This window comes from Danio rerio, chromosome 10 (genome assembly GCF_049306965.1).
Source record: "Danio rerio strain Tuebingen ecotype United States chromosome 10, GRCz12tu, whole genome shotgun sequence".
Taxonomy (NCBI): domain Eukaryota; kingdom Metazoa; phylum Chordata; class Actinopteri; order Cypriniformes; family Danionidae; genus Danio; species Danio rerio.
In genome coordinates, this window is record NC_133185.1 from 22,350,749 (window position 1) to 22,362,452 (window position 11,704).

Sequence of the window (11,704 nt, forward strand, 5' to 3'; positions counted from 1 at the left end):
ATTTAAATTGTTGCATAGATGTCTGCTGCACTATGCAACTTGACTGAAGAATAAAAAAGCTCAATTCAGCAGATTATAACTAAAATGAATGTTGCTTAGTTTTTATCTTTTGACTACATTTGAGTCTTGTCATTTTTCTTCTTTAGATAAGTAAATCAGAGCATGCATGTTCCTGTTTTCAGCTATTAATTTGCAAACAGCATAGAATTTCTCTCACTAGATACACTTTCAATATCCTACCGATGACACTTCAGATAAAAAAGATTTGAGACCACCTGTGTCCAAATAAGAAAAGGGAAATTAAGAACAAAATTTGTGAAATTATTGTGCTTGAGATGAAGCTGTTTTCCTGAAGAGGACATTTAGAGGACAGTTGAAGTCAAAATTATTCGCCCCCCTGATTTATTAGCCCCCGTTTATTTTTTTTATTAGGTTAACTAGGCAGGTTAGGGTAATTAGGCAAGTTATTGTATACTTATGATTTATTCTGTAAACTATTGAGAAAATAAATAGCCTAAAGGGGTTTTTTAAGTTTTTAAATTCCCTAGAATGGTTTTTAAAAAAATTAAAAACTGCTGTTATTCTTGCCGAAATAAAACAAATAAGACTTCTCCAGAAGAAAAAAATATTATCTGACGGATTGTGAAAGTTTCCTTGCTTAACATCATGTAGGAAATATATATATTTGACCTACTGTATAGCATATTAACCTGATCAATACATTCATTCATTTATTCATTTTCTTTTTGGCTTAGTCCTTGTGTTAATCTGGGGTCTCCACAGCGGAATGAACCACCAACTCATCCAGCACATGTTTTACGCAGCTGATTCCCTTCCAGCTGCAACCCACACTGGGAAACAACCATACACACTTATTCACACACATACACTATGGACATTTTAGCTGACCCAATTCAACAGGTACAAAAGGTGCTTTATTCCCAAACAATCATGTCACATTTTTGTAATGCCTACTACAATGCAAACACACAGTATTTGGAAGATTTAATTAATCTAATTAGTGACTGTATTTTATCAATACTTCTTAATCGGTAAACTATATTGATCCATTTGTGTATTTTTAGATGTCAAAAAAAATAAAAGAAGAAGATTAAACAAATGATTTTACTTTTTAGTAAAGATTTATGAGCTTGTTAATGTACTTTCTGTACAAATACAGTACTTATTTTTTCTTTATTAATCTCAATTATCTTTGAAATGAGATAAAAAATAAACCACAATGCAGATAAAAACATTACATGAACAATTAAAACACATATTAAATAGCACTAAAGTTTCATCTAGATGACTAGTTTGTCATGTAGTACTTTTTTTTTTTGTATGAATTTGTGTAATGGCGACTAACATCCATTTTTATACATGTTTGTGAATGAAAGTCATTATGTGCTTGATGGCACAATTAACATCGCACCCCGAGAAGACAAACGAATGCAAACAGGCATTACACATCATGTGGCATGTTTACATAGCGTTGTCTATTGTAATGCTGACACTTGAGGAGAGCCATTGGACAGTATGGTTGATGTAGGATCCATGAATTCCTGTAAATCCAACATTAGCCTTTTGAGTGCTTTTAACTAATTAACATAAGTAATCAAATAGACTTACAATGACCAAACAATTACATTTTTGATAAGGATTTCCTGCAGGTTTGAGTAAACTTAGTAATATTGTTAGATTTCAATGAACAGTTCCTTTAAGGAAATTCTTCCTCTAGTGATGTGCTGCAAGAGTTACTGAAATTACAGAAGACATATTTTTGTTATCTACTACACGGATATCAGAAAGCTGACAATTCCTTTAAAATTCTGCTGACAATAAAATTAGTGCAGCATTTCATACAAGACCAAAAACAGATACATATATAAAGAGCTGAAGTCATAATTATTAGCCTCCCTTTTTCTCTTTTTAAAGTATTTCCCAAATGATATTTAACAGAGCAAGGACATTTTCACAGTATGTCTGGTCATATTTTTTTTCTTCTGTAGAAAGTGCTATTTGTCTTATTTTGGCCAGATTAAAGCAGTTTAAAAAAAAAAAAAAAAACGTTTTAAGGTCAAAATTATTAGGCCCTTTAAGCTTTTATATTTTTAAATATTTTTTAATATTTTTGATAGTCTATAGAACAAACTGTCATTATACAATAACTTGCCTAATTACCCTAACCTGCCTAGTTAACCTAATTAACCTAATTAAGCCTTTGAATGTTAAACCTTTGAATAAACCTTTGCTACACTTGTTTGTAGACCTTTACTGCTTTGCATTTGATTAAATTAATATTGAGTAAAAAGTACTACGATTACTACTACTAATGATGATGATAATGATACTAAATCCTCTACTACTAATGATAAAAAATTATAATATTATCAATAGTGTTATTATTTACAATCTTAAGATCAGAAGTGATTATATTTTATACTGTTGCTGAAGTGTAATTATTGTTGTATAATATTCATACTCATAATTCATTTATTTGCTGTACAGCTGTTTGAGGACCATCATTGTTCAGTAATTTATTAAACAAGTATCTTCCATAGTGACCTTTTTTTTTTGTCTGTGGCATAATCTACTATAGAAAAACCTTCTCCTAAACTGCCTTTAAAACGCATGCCTGTCCCTGCAGAAATAAATGGTTCTTGGGCTGAATAAACCAAAAATTGTACCAGACTTCATGCAATAGTCAAACGTCTGGCTCCCTTGACCTACTTAAAATCAGCACAGAAAATACAAAACAGCCACCAATTCTGTCTGGCCCTGCTAGTATCTAACTGTCCTGTGGCATTAATCAAAATGCAGCACTTCATACAAAAATATCTCAGACCTTGAGCATGAGTTTGCTCATGGCTTTGAGTTTTTCTGTGGTGTGAAACTAATATGTAACCCATCACTGGGAAACATTCACGCACCCATTCACACACATGCACGGACAAATTAGCCTACCCAAATCACCTATACCGCATGTCTTTAGACTTGTGGGGGGAACCGGAGCACCCGGAGAACATGCAACATATATATATATATATATATATATATATATATATATATATATATATATATATATATATATATATATATATATATATATATATATATATATATATATATATATAAAATTAAATTAATATATATTATAATAGATTATGTTATAATTGAACCATTACGTTACAAGTGACAGGTATTTAAAAAATTAAAAAACTAATCTAATTACAAATGTTGTAAATCATTCAAAATGCAATATTCTATAAAGTACATGTTATGAAATATTATGGAATAAAATATTATGTGTAAATGTGTGTATTATTCTCACCAGGACGAGCGGGGCTCTGAAGAGTAGGCTGAAGAAGTGTTTTAGTGGAGCCACAGCGCAACAAACTGCCCATCTTCCCATAACACAGATCCATGCCGTACGTCCCCATCTGCACAAACAATAATACAACATTAATGTCATCAATAAAAAGATGCCTGACAATCCTCAGTTACTCTGGATTTACACTGGACATTTTTTAAGACAACACAATATAAATTATTTAAATGAAACTGTTATTCTGACCATTTTTTTTAAACTCCAACTCACACCTCGTAAATCCAAAGAAAGTGAGAAATATCCAGTGGTTTGTATAGCTGTAGATCAATTATATATGGACTTCCACTGTCCAAATGCCTGATGGGTAAAAGGAGAGGGAAGTGAACATTCATTAAGTGTTTAAAAGTGGCACAAAACAGACTTTTCTCTTATTGTCTTGTTTTTCTTAGTGTAACTAATTCGTTTACACTTGTTGTGAGAAACAAGTTATTCATAATTTAGTAAACCATATAAAAAGCAGCCAGATTATATTGCCATGCAGATGATTTTCAGCCACTTTCTTGTTCATTTGTAAGCAGAGTAAGCCATGTAAAGCATGATTTGTTCAGTCACGTGTGTGCTGTAATAGATAATACTGTGAAAGTCGATGCTTAATAGTTTTCAGTTTTCTTCAAAATATCTTCTTTTGTGTTAAACAGAAGAAAGCAATGCATAAAGGTTTGGAACCACTTAAAGGTCAATAAATAGTAAGTAAATTGTCATTTTTAGGTGAACCGTCCCATTAATCTTTTAAAACATCAAATATTCTTTGTAATAAATTTTACCATACAAGATGTTAGTACATGAAATATAGTTGAACTGAATGATATTTTAGTGGTTATGTTCTGTACATAAATGAAAACTAAAAATGTCCTTTTGATTTAGTATTTACTCATTAATAAGTGGTGTATAATTTTTAACAGAATTTAAAAGTGAAAAAAGTATTATTATGTTACATGTAAAATGACCTACAAAATTAGATAAACTGTAGTTCACACTGAAAAGTAAAAAAAAAAATGACTAAACGGCCACTAGAAGGATGCAATACAACAGAAATGAAAAATTTAAGTTGAAACTCAATTCAGCTAAAATACTCACTGGGCCAGCAGTAGGACAGCACAACAGGATATTTAAAATATTCACTTCAAAAGACTCTTGTGAAGCAAATGTGAAGTCTGTGCAGATTTTGAAGTCTTCTGTCGCCATCTATCGATCATTTCACGCATTGCACATGTTTCTGATCATCCCTGACTAATACTTACTGACACTTGTTTACAGCCCAAAGTTTCTAAAACCACTAGTCAATGAAAAACTGATCACATTTAAATTCAAACCAATAAACTGACAGGCTAACTCACAAAAATCATCTTAACCTTTTTTTTTTAATTTCCCAAATGATGTTTAACAGGGCAAGGCAATTTTCACAGTATGTCTGATAATGTTTTTTTCTTTTGGAGAAATAAGTATTTTTTTACTTAGGCTAGAATAAAAACAGTATTTTTTTCAAAAGCAATTTTAAGGTCAATATTATTAGCCCCTTTAGTCTAGAGAACAAATCATCGTTATACAATAACTTGCCTAATTACCCTAACCTGTCTTTTTAACCTAATTAACCCCATTAAGCTCTTGAAAAATATCTGGTAAAATATTATTTACTGTCGACATGGCAAAGATAAAATAAATCTGTTATTAGAAATGAGTTATTAAAACTATTATGTTTAGAAATATGTTGAAAAAATCCTCTCTCTGTTAAACAGAAATTGGGGACAAAAATAAACAAGGGGGGCAAATAATTTCATTTGTTATCTCAGTTGTCATGGTCAATAAATGGAGTTCCTACATGTTATCGTGAAATTTATAGCTCAGTCTGTATGGTCATCTAAAAATGCTTAATTTTGATTGTAGCACTTCTGCTTCTGTTGCATGAGATAAAAGCACATGTATTTTTAAAAGATTTAGTACGAGAAAGTGTCTGTTTTATCCTTCATTACTGCAAAAAATTTGCTCCTTCTGAATGACTTTAATTCCATATTGAAGATGTCTATATTTCTTTCATGTGCACTTCAACAAACCATCAGAAAGCAGGTTAATGTGTTCTGTTAAACATGAAAGAAGATATTTTGAAAAATGTTAGAAACCTGTAACCATTTACTTTCATAGTAAGAAAAAAAAACTATGGAAGTCAATGGTTATATGGTTATCCACAACCACCAGGTCAAAGTAAGAGCACCACGACTAGATGCTGTTGCCGCATCCAGTAAGTATTTCATGATAGCCTAATTTGAGAAAAGATGGGATGCAGTGTGATTAGAAGTGAATTATGAATATTAATGACCGTGTGCAACGATCTGCAGGCTGTCGGATGGTGGTTTAAATAATTTCTGGAGGTCTGGCGGTCTCTTCTTACCTCGGTGTAATTGAAGTCGCTGTTGGTGGCCAGGAACACTTTAGCGACCTCTTTGATGCGGCTCAGTAACACAGGAATACGAGGCTAAACCAGAGCAAATGCAGGTGAAGGAGTGTTTGGGACATTCAAATCTATTATATCAGCACCAGTGGATGAAGTTAAAACAAATTGACGTCTCCATAACTTCTTCATGAAGCCTAATGTCCCCAGTCAAGGTAGAAATGCTGATTACTCAAGTATTAAAAGCAAAATGTATTTACTGATCATTTATTTAGCAAGAAAGTGCTGAATTTTCTTGCCCAAACTTTTCATACACTGAGAACCATTCTGATAATTAATGATAACTTAAATGTACAAATGATTAAAAATATATAATGTCCCATTCAAGTGTTTTATATGTTGGCTTTAACAGTAGATTGGTTTAAAAGCCAACAGACAGTTGTGACTTACATTGTTATAATCCTAAATCCAGAAGCATTAGTGACTTTTTTTATCCACCAGTAGCAGCACTCAAACACCTCTTTTTGACTCATTTTGAATCTATCTGTAATTTAATTTAATCTGTAAAATAATTTACTGGAGATTCGCAAATGGATCATCTGATCATGTGAAACGGATTCACTTTTAACAGAGCATTTGAGTTTAAGAGTCAGTAATTGGAGTCTCTTTATGACTGGATCATATGAATCAGTGCATCGTTATCTGGAGATTTGTTCTGACTGGATAATTTGATTCAGAGTCATTAATTGGAGACTTAAAACAGATAATTTGAGTCAGAGAGTCATTAACTTGAGGTTCGTTCTGATTGAATCATGTGAATCAATGAATCATTAACTAGAAACTTGCTTTAAGATCATGTGTATCTGTGAAGTAAAAATGGGAACACAGAGCCACTGACACTGTGAACAGATTTTTTTCTTTGGCAGTCTTAGAACAAATATAATTGTTACTTACATCTTTAATGACGTACTTGTCCTGGTTTTTCAGAGTCCGTTCCTTCAGTGTCTCCTGAATAACAACAACACTGTAGTGAGCCTGTGCCTCATGGAGTTATGAACTCTTGAATAATAACAAATAAACATCTCTGTCAGAACATGTCTACCTCCATATTGTATAGTATGTGAAAAGACAGTATAATAATTCAGAGCAGTGTGTCTGAGCAGTATGCAGTATGTCTGAATTCAGGATATTCATAAAACATGGGGTGAAAAGCCGGATGACCAACTACTTCTGACAGGACTCTGAAAAGGCTCATGCTAAAGAACACTTTACTGTCCCATGAGGATTTATGAATGGCAGTGATCTGATGCAAATGACACATGAAGGTCACTATAAAGATTACAGCAATGGGGTAAAATATGAGACATGCCCAAATTAAATGTACGAAAGTGAAGCAGTAAAGCTGATTAAACTTTTCCTTGAGTCCTGTTGCTGTCAGAGACATTTTTCAGGCCATATCAAAAAGAACGAGTCACAGAAGATGCATTTGTATTTGTGCCAGTGGTCATGTGGAGGAGACAGAATGCCTGGAGCTTTGAGAGATTAGAAAATTGATATGTATCGCTCTGTACGTGGAAGGAATTTTATTTTTGGATTTTAGTTGTTGACTAGAGCACTGTATATGCTACAATGACGGGAGTTTTTTTTTACCCTAATGACCCTGCAGGGGTCAGCAATGACCACAGCACCATTCCGCTTCTTGTGCCTGGGTGATTTAAAAACCAGAGTCAAGCAAAACAAGCTCACGGTCACATTAAGCTCATCCATCTGTAGTCTGCTCATTTGTTTCACAGCATTTTTACAGGGAGACTTAAGATAGCTGCCTGATTTATTGATGCTGCTAAATGTTTATCTGTTGTTTACTGTTGTCTCCCACTACTGTTGGCTACCACCAGTGTGCAGCATCCACTTAGATGATGTGACGGCAGCCACAGGACAATGGTGGAGAGACAGACATTGAGACAATTCGGTGGATGAAGATGATTGGAAGGCTATGATGGGTAAGTGCCAATGGAGGGAATTTCGCCAGGATACTACAGTTACACCCCTCCTCTTTACGAGAAGTGCCATGGGATTATTAATGACCACAGAGAGTCAGGACCCCAGGTTAACGTCTCATCTGAAAGACGATGCTCACTGACAGTATGTTATCCCTTTCACTTTACTGGGGCATTAGGGCTCACATAGACCGCAGGTTGAGCACCCCCCACTGGCCTCTCTAGCACCATTTCCAACAGCAACCTAGTTTGCTAGGCAACCTATGTGGTCTCTCTTCTATGTACTGACCAGGCTCAGGCCTGCTTAGCCTCAGTGTGTAACCAGTCTTGGGTGATATGGCATGTGACAATTATTGTCAAAAAGTTCAGTATTGGAATACTATTCTCCAAGATCTTCACACTAGGTTTGTTGAAAAACAAACGGAACCTTGAAAAGTTTGAAAAAGTAACTTTTATTATTAACACTTTTAATGGTTTAAAGTGATATATTGTCAGGGTTGTTGTAGTATATTATTAAAGTACAAAAAACCAAAACCGGTACATTTTCTGCTATTTTACAGATTTATTTCTCTTTACATTATTCTTATACATTTTATCATTTTAAACAACTAAAATGCCAATAAAAGTCACTTTGTTAAACTGTAGCGTCAACACAGCAGAGATCAACATCCCATAATGCAATTCACAGCTGTAAATAATCAGAAAACACTTGTTAATCACAAATTACCGAAACAGTTAATTAACAGATGTTTTTACAGTGCTGATTTTCATCTCAGTCTCGTCATTATCAGGGATTTGGGTTGTAATAGTGTGTACATGTAAACTGAATTATAAAAATGGATGGTAAAAGATGTTTTTGCTTGGACGATGAATATGGTTGTCAATCAGATCAGACTCTAACATAGGCTTCCAATGATTATTGAATTGCAGAGTCAAAGACTAGATTAGAACTTGAATTAATGTGATGGATTACAACAATTAATAAAAATCAACCCTTATTTGATAGCGTCCATTCTCATTCTCTCAATATAATTCTTATCAATGCATGAAACAAAAGTACAATTCTTATTTAAAAATGTTAACAACATCAAAAATGAATTCAATTGAATTGAATGTAAGATTAGTGAGTTAATCTGTACAACACTGTCATGATTTGAAAACCCATCAAAAATACCCCTAAAAGTTTTGGGACAGTTACAGGTTAAATGTCCAGTATTAGTCGAACACATACAAACAATGTGGAAAGTGTAATAATCTGCTACATTGAAAAAAAAATGGTGTGGCAGGCTATTATAAAAATCACACTGATTACATTACAATACTTTTTGGCAATATAATTTTCAGCAACAAAATTGTATTATTTTGAAAACTATAGAGAAATGTTTTTTTTTTAAATAACAAAGTCTTTGTTAAATAATTACAACAAAAACGTTTACGCAATAATTTCATATCAATGTTTATGAGGTTAATCAGATATTATTTTTGAATTTTACATATTTTAATATTTTACTTTAATAATTCATCCTTGGTGTAGCTTTGTAAGTAGGTTTTAGGGGAACCGTATATAAAATAATTTGCTCACTTCTTGTATCTGGTGCTTTTGGTGTAGAAGTCAACCAGGCAGGCATAAAGATAGGTCTCTGAGAAAAGAATCAGAACAAATACATGTTGACAGAATGATCATCCATCAGTTGAATGTGTAAATGCGTCACAATTATTGTCCAGCCCTACTGAACAGCCTCTTTTAGCTCTTGCTGGCAGCTAGCTCTCTACAACTCTCACATCCAAATCGCTCACTGAACCTAAGCAGGGTTTTGCCTGGTCAGTACCTGGATGGGAGACCACAATGGGAAAGCTAGATTGCTGCCAGAAGTGGTGTTAGTGAGGCCAACAGGGTGTGCTCAACCTGTGGTTTGTGTGGGTCCTAACCCCCAAGTACAGTAAAGGGGACTCTGTACTGCTCAGTGAGCGCCGTCTTTCGGATGAGATGTTAAACTGAGGTCCTGACTCACTGTGGTCGTTACAAATCCCAGGATGTCCTTTCAAAAAGAATAGGGGTTTAACCCTGGCATCCTATCCATCCCCATATCATATTTGGCTTCATCACTCTGTCTCCTCTCCATCAGCTGGTGTGCGGTCTGGCACAATATGGCTGCTGTCACGTCATCCAGGTGGATGTTGCACACTGGTGGTGGATGAGGAGATACCCCCTAATGTAAAGGCACTTTGAGCGTCTGGAAAAGCACTATATAAATGCGTTATTTATTATGTGTTAATAAAAGGAATTATTTATTATTATAGGAGCATGTCGTCCCTCTAGATGAACTTTTTTTGATAATACTCATCCACTGTAGACACACACAGACACTTTCAGGAGAAGATCAACAGGCACACCCTTTGTTTTTGATTATTTGAGATGTTTACTGAGTTTGTTTTTGAATTAGAATCAGTGGCGGGTCTATATTTTGAGCAAATAATCAAAGCTTAAATAATATAGACAGATTTCTTTGCTCATATTTAGTAAAAAGGGGGTGCCCATATTAGTGGAGGGCACTGTATATACACACATTCAAAATCTTGTAAACAATAACAGTCGATGAGTGAATTGTCCAGTTAATGTCACAGCAGTCAGTGTCACTAACAACCAGCAGCCTCAAACAACTGATCCCCCTGCTAAATAAAACCAGACTCACAGTACCCCGTGTGGAGGCGGCGCCTGATGAAACACCCTTCATCATGCTGTCTTATATGAGAGCACACTCCTGTTTCATGCAGTGTTTACACTTGTCCTCACCAAAAACTCAAAACCAATAACTCAAAACCATTTATTTTAGTCAGTGCTTACCAGTTCCTAATATTCTTCAAAACCCCTCCTTTTGTGTTTAACAGAAAAAGGAAACATATAAAGGTTTGGAAGTAAATCTTATGTAAATTTTCATTCTTTTAAATGCATTATACCTTTAAGTACAAGTTAACAATTACTATAAACAGACAAACTCTGCCTCAATATACAATTATGTGGTCGAACTGTTGTATAAATGCAATACCACACATGTAGCAGTGCGATATGGCCGTATATTAGCACTGGTGGGGGCACTAATGCACTCGGCCTGCGACCTCGAGCCAACGCACACCCCCAAAGTGGCAGTTGCCTTTAATTAACAAGTTATGACTCACAAAGAACCAGTTTCAGCTAAAATCTTCTTGAATGTTCAGCTGAAGAGCCCGTGTGTTTCTTCATCTATATTTAACTTTTTTCAACTCTGTCATTCCTTCACGTTGGGTTTATTGGCTTTCAACCTGCCTCTCTTTATCATTTTAGCCTTACGCAGCATTTTGTACTTTGCTGGATTCTTTTGTTGTTAGAGGAAAGTTCAAAGGGCATTTGTGCCTCAAACTGCCTCAATACACCATTGACTGGCACCACAATGAATCTTCACTCACCCTCTCAGGTACTAGAAGCCGTGAGTGCAGACCAGAATGTTTCCATTGGAGTCTATTTTCAACAGGTTACCGTATGTGGTGTCATAGACCAGACCTCTGAAGAGAAATAGAGAAAGCGAGAGAACGTTAGAGAGAATGAAAGTCTGAGAGCATTAAAATATGGCCCTCTGAGGAGCTAAAACAAGAGTCTATATTTATATTTCCCCCTGCTGTATCACTGAGCAGTGAGTCCAACGGTCTGTGTTTGATATTCAGACTGTATTAATAATGACCTGTGGTGAACTTCTGGTTTATGAGACTCTCGAGGCCCATATAATGACAGGACATTTGCTTTTGTATGGTTACAGACACAATCTCTCATGAGGGATTTACAGTAGGACTACAGATGTCCAGAATAGAAATGAGACTTTTTTTTACACCTGCTAGGGTGACACTTGACACTGAAATCTAATATTTTATTCACCCTTCATTTATTCAAAACCTATTTGA

The 11,704-nt window shown here is 34.6% G+C and overlaps 2 protein-coding genes across 2 annotated transcripts in view; both read right to left on the minus strand.

The window, feature by feature from the left end:
- The window catches only part of nt5c2l1 (5'-nucleotidase, cytosolic II, like 1), a 53,618-nt gene extending 44,207 nt beyond the window's left edge, over positions 1-9,411 (minus strand). The window contains exon 1 of the mRNA XM_073913802.1: positions 9,354-9,411. The gene's annotated coding sequence lies outside the window, so the exon portion shown is untranslated. The remainder of the gene's footprint in view (positions 1-9,353) is intronic.
- Positions 1,735-6,966, minus strand: LOC795962 (cytosolic purine 5'-nucleotidase-like). The gene is made up of 5 exons (XM_073914566.1): positions 6,877-6,966; positions 6,729-6,782; positions 5,775-5,858; positions 3,332-3,440; positions 1,735-1,757 (listed from the first exon to the last, which is right to left on the minus strand). Exons 1-5 carry the CDS (start codon positions 6,880-6,882, stop codon positions 1,735-1,737), a joined length of 276 nt encoding a protein of 91 aa, XP_073770667.1. The 5' UTR covers positions 6,883-6,966.
- Positions 9,412-11,704: the final 2,293 nt, after the last annotated feature.